A 15,855-nucleotide genomic window follows, 5' to 3' on the forward strand; every position below is an offset into this window, starting at 1 on the left:
AACTTAAAAAATTGTCGGATTTAGTAAATTTTTTATTCAGTGCAAATGTGGACAAAAAATGGACTAGGTCTTCCAAAAATCATCTATTTTGGATAATACCAGAAAATTCTTACATTCAATTTCTAGGAGAAAATCCCATGATTGTAATGATGCTATAGCATTTGTTATATTTTCCCTCTTGTTTTGATATCTGTTGCAGATTTCGAGTTAAAAAGAAAATTTCTCAGCATTAAATATTGACACTAAAATACGGGGTGTTTTGGGACAGCCTGTATAAATGTTTGATAAATTTAGAAAGCCATGCAACTTAGAACCCTCCTGATATTTTAAATACCTAAAGATAAATTATTCATTTGGTTCTGATGTACCCAAACTAAGCAACATGGGAAGTTATTACAGATAATTTGTTTTATTAAGTTATTATAGAAACTACTCTAATGTCCTTAAATTGTTTATTTCGCAAGAAAAGAATATATTTAATTATATAATGATCTGAATCATTTTATAAATGAACTTCTTTAAAAACATTGTTTAAAAAATAAGTATCTAAATTGTTATCATATTAGATATTCTTAGCCCTTAACCCATAGATGCCACTTGACCCACTTACATTTATGTAAAACAAACAATTTTTGTGTTACATCAAAACACTCAATATTTTCCTTGAAAACACAAAGAAAACGTTAAAGGATTGAAAAACTTCTTATATCCAGGGACGATCCCTTGTGATAAAATACTTTCTTAGTCAAAAATACTCATAAACACTCAAAATTTCCAAGTAAAAGTCTCACATGCACCGATATTTTTATTCATTGTGACCTTTGAAAGGGATTTAAAATTGCATCATTAATAGTATTCTCATTGTATGTTTTTACCGAGTTGAAAACTTGCAATTTAAAAATTGCAATTTAAAAACTTGGCCCACCTAGAAATTTTTGCGTCTCTAGCATTTTTTCTCTAAAACGTTCAATTTTTTTGTAAAAAATGCAGTATCTACATGTGCATTACAATAGAAAAAAAAAACTTAAAAATAGTCAGTGCACAAATTAGTTGTGATACACAACTATTTTTTTTATCACACTATTTTTTTTTTCTAAATAATTGTGATCAAGAGTTTGCGAAAATAATACATTTCATTAGAGACCGACCGAATGTGATTTTTTTGGCCGAAGCCGAAGCCGATGCTGATGCCGAAGATATTTTTATTGACTTGACTTGAATTTTAATTAATAACAAAAATATGATAACATAAAAGTAGGTCAAAAATAAATGCATAATGTTTTGGAAATATAATATACAGGGTGTTTCAGGATTAAGTCGACAAACTTTAAGGAGATATTCCTCATAAAAAAATAAGAAAAAAATCAAGTATAATTTTTTTTCCAAAGACGCTTCATTTTCGAAATATAAGGCGTTAAAGATTTAAAAAAAAAATCGAATTTTTTTAAATAACTTCTAAATGAAGAAGGCTATTTAAGCTAAATTTGGCATGACACATCTTCTTATATGATACCATTTTTCCATAGAAGTAGAAGTCCCGCAAGCAACCAGTGGCGGAGTTATGGGGACTCAGACTCATTAAATTATAAAAAAATAATACGGCCCTACTGAAAATAAAAAATGATGCTGTTTTTAGATAGAACAGTTTGTTATTGACAAAAGGTGAACATTCACTTTTTTTCCCAACTTTTATAGTTTCATGGCAGAATTGATTTTTCGGAAGGGTGCTTCTGGATTTTGTCGATAAACTTTAGGAGGACGTTCCTCATAAAACCTAAAAACATATAGTACCTATTAAAATTGCTCTTAGTCTCGAGTATGTGTGAGTCAAATAAGCCTTTTAGTCTCCCCTTCCCTTGGGTTTAACCAATAGTATTAAAATTGTTTAGGAGATGCTTCGTTTTTGAGATATAGGGTGTTTTTTTTTAGAAAAAAAATGATGATGAAAACAATAGAAATATTTAAGTACCTAACATCTAATATGACTATGACGTAATGCGACAACGTAACGACCCTTGCAATACTCCTAAATGTTTTCAAGCGGATTGTAGTCACTTCATTTACTTGTGTTGTGTACTTTTAAATAAAATAAGATGGCAAACAATACATGAATATTTGTTTGTAAATTGAAACAACCAAAAAATATCCAATTAATATTATACCTAGACAAAGCGAAAAGTGAATCAAAAGTGAAATGATTTAAAAAATATTTTGTTCAAAATGGGCGCCTCCGTACTGTAGACAAGCAAGACATCTTCTAATTATGGAGGTAGTGGCCGATCGACTCTGAATTGGAGTTAATTCTCGACACGCTTGGACGATTCGCTGTATTTTAGATCTTCTAGGATCTAGGGTATCAACTGGCACTTCGTAGATTTTTTGTTTAATAGCACCCCAAACGAAATAATCAATCGGTGTCAAATCCGGTGAACGTGCGAGCCACGCTGCATTACCTTCACGATCAATCCATCTCCTGGGATAATTAATGTTTAACCATTCCCTAGGACCTCTAGCAAAATGGGCAGGACAACCATCTAGTTGAAACCAACTGTTCATTCGAGTATTAAGCGGAACATCTTCTAACGGATCTTGAAAACCATTTTCAAGAAACTCGGTAAACATGCCAGCATTTAACCGATGCGGAAGGAAGTAGGGACCAACTATAGTGTTGTCCAACACACCCAACCATACGTTACATTGGAATTCATGCTGAAAACTATGTTCCCTTACCGCCCCACAGTAGGACAGAATCTCAGAAAGCTGGCCAAAACCTCAAAACGTTGTCTAACGGCTTTGATATTTTCAACTCGGGGGTTTTCGAGGTCGCTGATAACGAATCCAATATCAGTTTTGGCAAAAAAAAAATGGCGGGTCCAATATGGCGACCGAGTATATTATAATATTCTTATTTTTCGGTGAAATTTTGTATCTGGGGGTTTTACATTGCGCTAATTACGAATAATATATTTGTTTTTAAATAAACAAAATATTTTAATCGTAATTGCATCGGCAATGTATAAGAATCAGCAAGATTCCGGCGAGGAACTGGGTACAGATGAATTGATCATAAAAATTAGATAGGAAAATATATATTTTTTTAATTTGTACACTACATCTACTTTGGATTAATCTAGTCACATTCACTATCACCCAATAATTGGCACGAGATGTGCGCTTCAAGAACGAGAGCTGCATCGTCCACAGTTTGGAAAGCAAGAGTATTCTTAATTATGCGGAATATCTCCTTCCTTGTCAATTATTGCTGTGCTTCTCTAACATCTGCAGTTCCTGAAATCAGTGAATAATATGGGATTACATCCCTCGGAGCCAAAACTAACCCGTGAATAGAATCAACAGCGAGCGAAAACAAAAGATCTCACTATACTGTGACACTACTATATTGTGACATATTTTACTATGTTTTATTCAATGTACCAATAATTTATTGAAGATATATGTTTATTCATCCTTAACAAATAACTAATAATGAAAGAAGTTAACAAAAAAATATATAATAATGCCAGCAACCCGAAAACCCCCTTATACTTTATAAGTTCGTCGACCACGCGTTTTTTTCGTTAGTATATAAGCAATTCAATAAAAAATATTCCAAAGAACGAGCGATAAAGTTATGTCTGCCTGAAAGTTTACTTTTCGTTTGCGTTTTCTCAAAAAGACACCCTCAATTTAAAACGAATAACTTTTTTCATAATAACAATTTTGGGATTATGTAAGTTGTATTCCATTCTACATACCTTCACGAAGAGAATCAACTTTATACTTTTCCAATTGCCCTATTTTCGCGATTATATTGTGGTTTTTCTGTAGCGTATGGCGCGCGTCAAATTCGGTAGTTTGATGAGACTCGTGTAATTGTCACATTCGAAGTGATCCTGCAGGGACAAGACATATACCTGCGCATACACCTACTTCACATTCCTCAACAAGAAAAACCCGAAGTAAAACCTTGGTTTTTGAGGTTTTGGCCAGCTTTTTGAGATTCTGTCCCTGTGACCAAATATGGTTGTTCCTTTGGTTTAAAATTCCCCTTCGAATAAATGTTGCCTAATCTGTCCACGTTACTTTTTGCGTAAACTGATCATCATTTTCTGCTTGGTTTAACATCCAGTCACAAAACACGCGCCTGCATCGTATGTCCTGAGGCAATAAATGTTTCACACGCTGGATATGGTACGCTCGGCGTCCGTCAGCCCTAAGAGTCCTCCAAATGGAACGTGACGAAATACCTAGCTCATAGCTAGATCTTCTGGCACTCGTGGATGGATTTTCATCGAAATGATTTAAAATATATTCGATCTTACTTCATCCTGAAGTGGGGCAAAATGTCCATCAGCATATGTTGGAATACCGAAAGACCCAGTTTGTCTGAGACGACTGAATGTCGTTGAAAATGTTTCCTTTGCTGGTAGTCTGCGATGAGGAAATCTTATTGCATATTCACGGCGAGCTGCCGTGGCATTTCCATCACAAAACCCATATACAAAGACCATATCAGCATATTCATTGTTCGAAAATATGGACAGCATTATTAAACTTATTTTTATTATTAGTTTGATCGCTTTATCTAATGGATAATTTATGCAACAATTCGCAAAATAACATTTAAAACGTCAAATTAACATTGCTTGACAGCAGCCTACTCGAAAATTTTTGTTGAGGTTCATTTTAAAGTTTATCGACAGAAATAATCCAGAAGCACCCTTCCGAAAAATCAATTTTGCCGTGAAACTATAAGAGTTAGGAAAAAAAGTGAATGTACACTTTTTGTCAATAGCAAACTGTTCTATCTAAAAACAGCATCATTTTTTGTTTTCAGTAGGGTCGTATTAATTTTTTTTTATAATTTAATGAATCTGAGTCCCCATAACTCTGCCACTGGTTGCTTGCGGGACTTCTACTTCTATGGAAAAATGGTATCATATAAGAAGATGTATCATGCCAAATTTGGCTTAAATAGCCTTCTTCATTTAGAAGTTATTTTAAAAAATTCGAATTCTTTAAAAAATCTTTAACGCCCTATATTTTGAAAATGAAGCGTCTTTGGAAAAAAAATAGTTGATTTTTTCTTATTTTTTTTATGGGGAATATCTCCTTAAAGTTTGTCGACTTAATCCTGAAACACCCTGTATTAATGTGTGGTGTTAATTAAGTATGTACAACAAATTCAACAGACGATTATTCGAGTGATTTTAATACAAAAAGTTCATATAAACATTGGTCCGCAGATGCTTCGTGTTCAAGATAAAGGGTGTTAATCTTTTATAAAAAAAATGCTATTTCGTAAATATTTTAAACACTATTTATCCAATTTTGTTGTAATTTGTAGTGTTAAGGGGCTAATTTAACCCTAATTTGATTAAATTTGATAAGTCCAGCTGCGTCCCGATGGTACCTTCGGCTTCGGTGAAATGTTCGGCTTAATTTTGGACGAAGCCGATTCTTAGCCGAAGGCTTGAAAAATGGCCAAATGTGGCCGAAGCCGATGCCGAAGCCGATTAATCGGTCGGTCTCTACAGTTCATGCATCTCTCAAGACATACGATACAAGAGGTGTTCTCATGTTTACCTTGCTGTCTCTAAAATGGGCTTACGGTCTTGCTGACGACAATGCATTAGCAACTAGGCGCTTTTATGAAGAATATTATCCTGATCGCGTTATACCGCATCATACGATGTTTAGTCTTCAATGTCTTAGTAAAACCGGGAGTTTCAAAAAACTTATCGCTAAAAATAAACATCCTCAAATGGAACAGATGCTTAATGAAATCGAAGATGCCTTATAAAAACACTAAGAAGATTGCTCACACATTAAATATTAGTCACTCAAAATCGGAAAAATTGAATTTCGTAGGTTAGATCTATCATGAATCGAAAAAAATGTTTCAGACAAATCCCACGTACTTTTAGCCGTAGAAACCTAATCTCCAATAAAAAATAGGAGTTCCCATTTAAGATTTCAAAGTAAGTTGAGTTCAATTGAACTCTACTTACTGTCGATGTGTTTTCTTTGAAATTTGGCCTTACTCTCCACTATTGACTACTAACAACATAAATTCTATGCTTAGAGATTTAGAGCCTAAATCTTAAGTCCAATTCTGTCCACTTATCGCTTCAATTAAGAACTAAGAATCTTACAAATTTTATTTGAACTACATCAAATTTCGAACGCCACTGTTACAAAACATGAGCATGAGAACCCTTTGTTTAATCTTCAGGCAGTAGAAATAAATACTTATATTTATATTCCCTGTTATCTATTACCGATAAGAAATAAATGACTCAAATTTTATCGTTCAATATTTCTCATGGAAACTATGATATTGACTTACGCACTATGCATTGTGCTGTATAACAGCTGACTCCCAAAATAACAGACTACGGGCCTTATAAAAATAATTTATTACACCTTATATGGTGTAATTAAAAAATGTATTAATGAAATATTACCATAAAGATAAGACAGATAGAGGAATGTTTCTTAAAAAAAAATAAAGTAAAATACTGAAATATAAATACTATGAAATATAAATACTACGAAAATTGTTTTATTATAACTTTAATAGTGTTTTAGACAAAAAATTTTTCTTATGAAGTTAACAATGAGGGTAATAAAGCATTAAAAAAAACTTGAATGGAATACATATACGTATCTCTTTTATCTAGAAAAGGATGAAGGACTTATAAAACACATTTTATAAGATATTTCTTTTAATACAGAACTTAAATATTTGCTTAACAGCGGAAAATATACCATCCCTTTGTATATATAGGTGTATTCCATACAATATACTAAATGAGTATTTTAAAAACAATAAACTAGACAAAAATGTATCGGCCTAAATAATTCGTAGTGCGTCAAACAAATAAAAATTAAGAAACTTACGTTAGGTACTTGACTAGAAATTATTTTTTTTACCTAATAACGGTCACGCACAAATATTAAAAAACAAAATGTCACATTGGTGTACAATATTTTCTGTTCTGATTTATGCTTAACAGTTAGGTACTAAAGCAGTTACCATCGTTTGATTGCAAATTCACTGCAATTACCATAAAATTCGGTACAAATGTAAATAAGCGGAATAACTCGAAATATACTATTCAAATTGATTTTTAAATATCATATGATTATATGTTTGTCTCGATTTACTATGTAGCAAAACAATTATACATACGTGAGAGGCAAAGTAATAAAATAGAGCATTTTAAAATTATTCTGATCAATAACTTAATTATTTGAATCTATGAGATTTCTTAGATTGGCGTTTTTATTTATTTTAATTTAAATTAAAAAATAGATCCTAAAGCTCTTTTTTTAATATCATTGCCGAATGAATTTCATCAATTACAATTTCAAAACTAATTAAAATAAATGTTTACTGAGTTAGGTTTATTCCTGTTGCATTTTTAATGCATTATGCTGACTGCTTAATGCAGTCATTATAAATTTAAAATATTATTTTATTCCCAGAATTTTTATTAGGTTTTTAAAATTCTATGGGCGACTTTATTGTACTTAATTTTTATAGTAGGACTATTGTTTCATAGAGGTCCGCAATGAAAAGGTGATCTGTAAAAATTAGAAAGTGACTTAATAATAATAATGCTACTAGGTGCAGATGGCAGTGTGTATCTAAAAATAAAATTCCTATATTATCGACCAAATTCTTTCTGACCGAATTACTGACTGCGATAAAATAGGAAAGGAAAATAATAATCAAAATCTATCAAAGTGAAATGCTGTCATGTTGAAATTTTTAATACATATTATTTAGAAGTATAAAAAATATGTTAGAACGCAACTTTGTGGAAGTTAATCAGATAAATGACTTTTTATCGTTTTTGTGGAGTGTAAGTAAATAGTTAACTATTTATAACTGACCAGAAATTAGGTTCAAGGTTTGTTATTTATCACTTTTTTTAGAACCGGTTACTTTTTAATACCCACATTTTTCTGGATATTCGGAATTTCAAAATGATAGTATGAAATATAAATATATATTATTGATAACAGAGTAGCTACTTCCATATACAAATTTGTAATCTTTTACGCTAATATAAAACCTTAGTTTTATAGGGAATATAAATAAAACGTAAATGGAATGTAAATAAAACTACATGTAATTTTATGTAATTTATTTATATTTAAATAGAAACATTAGTAAAAATCATGGTACGAGGATTTTAACATTAACAAATTTTTCAGATTGACTGGAGAGACCCATGGCTGATAGGATTATTTACTTTTCACATTTCCATCTTTATGATGGCTATTTTAACTAGAAATTATGGAAATTTTCAAGCACTATTATTTTTCTGTCTGCGTAAGTTCAATATGCCTTCAAAAATGAATCACGTTAAAAAATTTAACATTATGCTTATATTTTTAGTGTTACTTGTATATTTCTCAGAAAGTATAAATAAAATGGCTTCGACAAACTGGAAAATATTTTCGAGACAACAGTATTTTGACAGCAATGGACTTTTTATATCAGTAGTGTTTTCCATGCCAATTCTTTTGAATTGTATATTAATGGTGGTAAGTACTGAAGTGTAGCATATTTATAATCAATAGTTGGGTATAATTCAATATTCAGAATGTAACATGTCGCATCAAGGCATTTGCATATAATTGTATGAATATTTAGATATGTTGATGAACTTTGCGGCATGAAAAAAATAAAATCGTGAACTTTAAAATGGGTACAGTGAAACTTAAATTTTTTTACCTAATAACCATATTGGTAAACAATTATCAGGTGATCAGATATAGAACAGATTACAGATTATATTATTAGACAATTTTAAAGAGTTTATTATAAATTAGAGCACCGAGAGATTATTTTTATTTTTACATTGTCGGTTATCCATTTAAATTTTGATAAACAGTGGTTTTAGTTGAAAGCTGATTTGGCTTATCAATACAAAAACAAATTTATCAGCGTCAATTATTAACATAAATATTTTCTCAATATTAAACAAATTTGACCAGGTACGGATAATATACACGGTGTTTCAGTTTCAATTAGCCAAACAAGGTCCTATGAGGAAATGTCTGGTAATGCTTCATTTTTGACGTACGGGTTTACATTTAAAAAAAAAATTAATATTTTCTGAATTCTCTTTGAAGACATTCGACGAAGAGTAACAAAACTTGGGTTAATTTAATTAATCAAAGGTACATAAACATAAAAAATAAAATACATCATAGAAATGAGACAACCCCCAAATCCAAAGGCAGTGCAGAAGAGGGCTACACTTAAAAAAACACCGACAAACACCCATTATCTCATCAACATTGCCAGTGCCGACACCAGGGATCGAACCTGGACTAGAATAGGAAGTCTGGCCGAGAAATGCTTGCCACCGCATGCTCGACCGATTACGCTACCATGGTGATAAAATAAATTCAATACTTATTCAATGCAAAATACATAAAGCAATCATGGACATAGAAATGTTGCATATTGTTAGAGGAAACAGAGGATATAACCTTGAAAAATTGCAAAATATCTATACACCTTTGTTTTTTTGACTCTTCGTAACTACATTGTATCTAAAACTGTATTTTTAGGAAAACAATCATATGATCCTTCTTGAAAAATGAGTAGTCCTAAAGTTATTTTAAATTTAATGGTAATATTAGTCAATAAATTAACTAACCAATAACTCTGAAACACCCTGTATATGTAACAAATTTTATTTTTTATTTTTATTACAGTTTTTTAATAAAAGTACTCTTGTCTAATAAAAAATAACCTTGCAATGGGAAAGTGCATTTATGTATCTTAGTATTGCATTTCACAATATGGAAATATTGCACATCACATGGTGCTATTGTGCTATGTGTTATAATTACTAAATAAACCGGATGATGTTGTCTTTTGTATCAGCCTCGTTATTTGAACAAATGTAAAAAATGTTGCTTTATAATATCTCGTAATCTTACAGTTAATTATTATAAGTAAAAAAAAATTTAAGTTTCATTATGTAAAAAGATGTTTAATACTTGTTATATTTTGCACAATAATTTTTGGCAAGGTGTTTCAAAATTCGTAGTAATTAACATACAAAATTCAATTAATCGTAGGAAGTACAATTCACAATTCTTGACGTTTTGTAGATTTCAAATTTGACTTTCTTATTTATTACGTCAAACCAAGTGGTAACGACCTCCAGACAGCTTAGAACACCCATAGATTTTTCTTCAGCAGAATCATTTGCAATTAAAATCTGTGCATGTTTAAGTGACAGCAATATATTGGATGACCTATTTATGATGAGAATTTTTATTTAATCCAATAGAGAACAGATTTAAATTTACATAATTAAGAAATGAGCTTGTAAATTGTTTTTTATTCTGCATCTCTGCACTGATTCTCGATACCCAAAACAAGACTTCCTAATTACATAATTTAATTGGTTACGTCTTGCCTTTAAAACATAAATATGATAGACAACATCTTGATAAGCATCAACTCGTATAAGATATAGTGGCTGTTCCAATTTTAAACTGTCTACACATTGCAAAATATGTTACAATAACCATATAGTCCAGTCATTGAAGGTAAAATACGGCGTTACTGTATCATTTTCCCAAACAGCACCGATTTGCACCAAAATTTGGATTTAGGTTCTACTTACCCTCTACTTCAAAGTTGACCCTGTGCATTTTATTTTTTAGGGGTTAAAACTACCCCTATTCGAAAACAATTATAGAATTGTAGATTCGAGCATATAATAGGTTGAAATCATCTTTAAATATGTAATTATGTTGAATTGAAATTTGTCAGTACCAAAAAACCACCCCCTATGACAGCAATCATTAAACAATAATGTTGAAAAATATTATTCACCAACTTGGAATAATTTAATCATATAGTGATTAAGATTTCTTTACTGTTTTAATTTTTTATTATTTATTTATAAGTTTCAACCCTTATAAAAACCACCCCTTGCAAAAAAAAAGAATTATAGTTAAAAAAAAATTTTTAGTTCAAAATATAATGCAATCTTTTTATTATTTTAAATGTGATGTATTTATTTTATCAAACCTTTAAAAAAACTACAGATTAAAATTTGCAATAGGGAAAATAAGAATTTTATTTTTATACGGATTTTAATTTTTTTATTTTCATAATTTTTTTTTATTGCAAATAACATAAATAATCAAAAATCCTTTTCACCCTTATCTTCCTTTTCTATTCTATTCCTAAAATTCCTATTTCTATTTCTAAAATATAGCTATAATGTGTATTCATCAATGCTTCAATATACGTGTTCTGATATCTGCAAAAACATGTGATTGGTTTTTTACTCATAACTCACTTAGTTTTTATGTTATCAAGCCCTTCAAAAAACCGTTTTGTAGGTTTTTTTCAATGGCTACAAGATCAAATAAGTTAAATTTTCTTTCAGCCCTTATTTTTGTAAGAGTTTGAGCTGGAAGGGCTTGAACAAGTTGCTATTTACGAACATATGCAAACTTTAAACAGCTATATCTTAATTTTTATCCTACAAAAAAGAAAACAAAGTTTTCAAAAAAGCAAAACCTACAATTTTGTACTATACACAATTTTGCGTATCATTAATAGTTTTTGAGTTATTTTGAAGACAATTTTTTCCATAAATACAAAAATTATCTTTTCACTTTTTTCAAAGCAAAGCAATTTAAACCGGTCAAACTTCTAGACTAGAGCATATTATAAGTACATAAATAAAGTAAATTGTAAAGTGGTAATGATTATTTTCAATTGGAGTGGTAATTAGGGGGTGATTTTCACGTTTTTTGTCGTTGCAAAGAAAAGGACCAACTTTATTTTCGTCATAACTCACTTAGGTTTGATGCTAAGGACTTTTATAAAAAATAAAAATAAAAGTTTTTTCAAGCACATTAAAAAAGGTTCTATGAGTATTCCCTGAAGAATGCATTTGGTGTTTGACGAATAAGAACTAACCTTCAACAAGCTATTTCTCCGCTTGTATTGGATCTACAGATACCATAAACACACCATTCTTTTTTTTTATAAGCTACATTTTTTATAATTTTTTTGATGAAATACTTACTTTTTGAATTATTCGCGAAAAACCATCTGAAAAAGTGGTTTTTTTGGTTAAAAAATTTACACTTTCACTCGCGAATAAGTCGAAAAGTATTGACTTTCAGAAAAAACTTTATAGAACAAAAGTAGAATTAGTCAATATATCCATTCCCAGTGTTATTTTCAATTAAACATATTTCTCCCCCGAGGAGAGGTATCCACCCTCAGGTTAAAAGCAACCCCCAGTACAAGGTCAACTTTGAAGTAGAGGGTAAGTAGAACCTAAATCCAAATTTTTATGAAAATCGGTGCCGTTTGACAAAATTATACGGAAAAATGGTCATTGACTGGACTAGTAATATATTTTTTTTTTTTCAAATAAATTTATTAATAAGAAATTGAAAAATTCAAGTTATAACAAATGATTTGTTAGAATTTTACAAGACGTGGTTAAATATTTTTTTGTTGACTTTTTGTCTCATTTTATTAATAAAAGTACTACGCTGACTTTATGACAAAAAACACAGCTTTTTTTGGTTGTGGGATGGTACTTTGATACTTTAAAGCAAAGAAAATGTATATTTTCCAATTACATAAATATATGTCGGACAACAAACCGTAATAAAAGCGCATATCACAAGCATTAATAGGAAAGCAACAGCAGATAAATTGGGTGAAACGTTTTCCAGTATTTTGCAGAAAGTTTTTGGTAATTTTAGGAAATATTTGCAAACATTCTCGGAGAAGGAATGATAATGTTTTTGGGTTCCTATCACCACACTCAGAGTCTTTTTATTTACAGGGTAGTTGGTTATACCAGTCCACACAATTGATGACAAATCTGAAAATGGCCCAGCTTAAAGAACAACTAAAGAAGGAACAAGCAATAAGGGAAAGAGAAAAGGCAAAAGCTGATTAGAGCAATTCAAACACTACGAATTCTACTACTATGAAAGAATTTACAATTAATTTTTTCACTGCACTAACAGCTTAGGTTAAGGTACTTTACTAACTTTCTGTTTATGATTTTTATAAAATTTATTTTTATATAAAGTTACCACTTGTTACTAGAACACTAGGTTGCAAAAACATATACTTACCAGGATTTTCTTTTGCAAAATTTACTTCCTAAGACATAACTATTTAATAAGTCTTACTGTATCTCATATAACTAAAATAATTTTTACGAATAGAATATCATTTTAGTAATAGCGATTTAAATAATAGCAGACGATCAGAAATCATGATTTAAATCTTCGGACATAATATATTCGCGATGTTCTCCTTTTAACTATATATTTTTATACTCTAAAAATAGTTACTACAACCATAAAAAAGTTTTGTAACTCTAAAGTTATCAACTAGTCAATTTGAAAATTTATATTAAACGATGCCATGAATATATTTTATAAGGTTAATCTCTAGTAACTGTATAAATAGCAGGTGAAATATTTTTTTTAGAATAAGACTGAATGTGATGATGTGCGATCCATGTGATGTGGAATAATAAAAGTGATGCTTTTTAATTAAAAGATTTCCTTATTTTCATCCGAAATTCACACCAAAAATAAACAGTTATAAGTTACTATTGTAGAAACTGTAAAACACAGTAATAATCTATATCAGTACCTCTGTATCTGCAAAGATTAGCCCTTGAGTGACCAATGCAAGAGAGACCGTATTATTCAATATAATTATTTTTGGCTACATTTCAAAAGTGCATGCCTTATACAGAGCATTCATAAATGTTTACAAGCCACGTGACCAGTAATTTTATTTCCGTCATGTTGGCACATATTTCAGTAAAATTAAAAATTATTAAAACAATAAGATCAAGATTACATTACAATAGATGCGGCATGAAAAATGGCGTCAATATACACTATTTTTTGTCGAATCCTGTTTCCGAGAAGAAAATGATTGAAGTTGTAATACTTTCAACCATTACATAGTTGGACAACTCTAGTCTCTAGCGTCACTAGTAATACGCGTAGAGAGCCACGTGGTCTCAGCGACTCCGAATACTGAAATCCGATTTTACTGTTGTTGTCGCCATAGTGTTTACAATAGTTTTTTAGTAGTTAGTGTCAAATATGGCTTGTGTATTGCAAAAAAAATGTTAGCGAGCGGGCTGCGGTTAAGGAAAATGCGGAAAGAGAAAAAAATTCAGTCTAAATAGTCGCCGGCGGGTATCCTTGTTGTACCTAGTGATAATATTTTGTGCCGAAATTTCCACATCTGCGTTTCTGCCTATACAGTCCACCTCCTACCCTACCACCTGCTCCGGAAGAGCTCCAGTCACCAAGGGGCCCCTTTGAAGAAGACGCTCTCCGAGAATACCAGGTAAACGGAAAAAAAAATTTATTTTCTTTCCGCATTTTCCTTAACTGCAGCCCGCTCGCTAACATTTTTTTTGGCAATTCGGAGTTGAAGGATATCGTTTTATTTTATGATGAAGCAAGAAAACATTTGTATTATGGTGAAGCATTATTTATGTTATGGTGAAACAAGACAGAATTTGTGTTAGTTCGTAGAAACTGAGTAAGACGGATCCAAATGTGTTTACACGTCGCTAGACAAAATTTTGAACAGTTTGTTTGTTTTGAACAGATATGCCAAATTATTTTATTATTTAAAACCACAAGTTAATTTTATTAATTAATAATAATAGCAGCAAAATTAGTTGAATTTGCTGATTTAAAACAGGTGCTATAAAATTATATTTATTCCTTTCCTTGCGAAATTCTTTCAAGTTTTTGTAGGTTTTTATCACTGCTGCCGTGAGGGTCGCATTGCCAGGTCAGGTTTTACAGTGGACCAGTTTCCAGTGCCGTGCAGAAGTGTATTTTTAAATCATTTTCGACCTGCCCTTTTTGATTTTTTCTTTACAAAATTGTATTTATAAGTCGCCTGTACATCCAGAATTTTTTTTGGATAAGTTCTGAATCACCTTGTATCTCAGAAACTGTACTATCACCCACATTCATATGAAACTTTTGACTTAACATAATTTATTTTATTACCCCCTTTGAAAGAATGCACTTATTTCAGAAATATCTTGTATACCCTGGTAAACATTTTTCTCTTAGAAACTTTCAAAATGTGACAGGTTGATTCTGATGAAACGATTCAATTATGCATGAAAACCAAATTTTCCAAGCGAAATTAATATTTTTTCGAAATATAACAGATACTATCACATTTTAAAACTTATTTAAAATGTTTGAAAATTAATACGAGGCATACCCACAAAATAAGGGTACTGAGACCCTGATGCATGCTCTGTGGTGTTTTCGACACAGTTGCCAACATTGCATTCACAGCTAGTGTTGGGAGCAGAACGTGCGCTCATCTGTCTCAGCCAGTTGAGAACTGTTGTTGTAGTGGGATGTTAAAACGAGTGCTGCTATTCCGAATCTCACCAGCTGCGAAGTGAGGAGCATAATTCGGTTTCTTCTTGCAAAGGGAAAGACGCCGTTCCAGATTTTTAACGAAATCAAAACAAGTGGTCGTGAGTGTAAAATTGACAGAACGAATGGAGTGGGTGTCCCCCCTCAATCGTGACTGATATGGTGAATATGAAAGAAACACATAGTGGCAGGCTTTAATTGACTGTACAAGATGAACACAGTGTTTCCACAAATCTCCAGAGCTCTTCTTCATGAAATCATTACTGAAATACTTGGTTATTTAAAATTGTGTGTACCAAAACAGCTCATGGATTAATGCAAAGTCAAGCACTTTGAACTGGAAGGTGAACAATTCCTTGACTGGCGACGAAACGTGGGCAGTCC

The 15,855-nt window shown here is 31.2% G+C and overlaps 1 protein-coding gene across 1 annotated transcript; it reads left to right on the forward strand.

The window, feature by feature from the left end:
* Positions 1 to 7,690: 7,690 nt before the first annotated feature.
* Positions 7,691 to 13,593, forward strand: LOC108909476 (transmembrane protein 18). The gene is made up of 4 exons (XM_018713825.2): positions 7,691 to 7,871; positions 8,227 to 8,344; positions 8,411 to 8,559; positions 12,864 to 13,593. The coding sequence occupies exons 1-4, from the start codon at positions 7,809 to 7,811 to the stop codon at positions 12,978 to 12,980; spliced, it is 447 nt and encodes a 148-aa protein (XP_018569341.1). The 5' UTR covers positions 7,691 to 7,808; the 3' UTR covers positions 12,981 to 13,593.
* Positions 13,594 to 15,855: the final 2,262 nt, after the last annotated feature.

Source organism: Anoplophora glabripennis, unplaced genomic scaffold (genome assembly GCF_000390285.2).
Source record: "Anoplophora glabripennis isolate ALB-LARVAE unplaced genomic scaffold, Agla_2.0 scaffold327, whole genome shotgun sequence".
NCBI lineage: Eukaryota > Metazoa > Arthropoda > Insecta > Coleoptera > Cerambycidae > Anoplophora > Anoplophora glabripennis.

Coding starts and splice junctions, on each gene's coding strand:
- LOC108909476 (XM_018713825.2), top strand. CDS start 7,809: ATGTTAGAACGCAACTTTGTGGAAGTTAATCAGATAAATGACTTTTTA. Junction 7,872..8,226: donor TTTTATCGTTTTTGTGGAGT/GTAAGTAAATAG, acceptor CAAATTTTTCAG/ATTGACTGGAGAGACCCATG. Junction 8,345..8,410: donor ACTATTATTTTTCTGTCTGC/GTAAGTTCAATA, acceptor TTATATTTTTAG/TGTTACTTGTATATTTCTCA.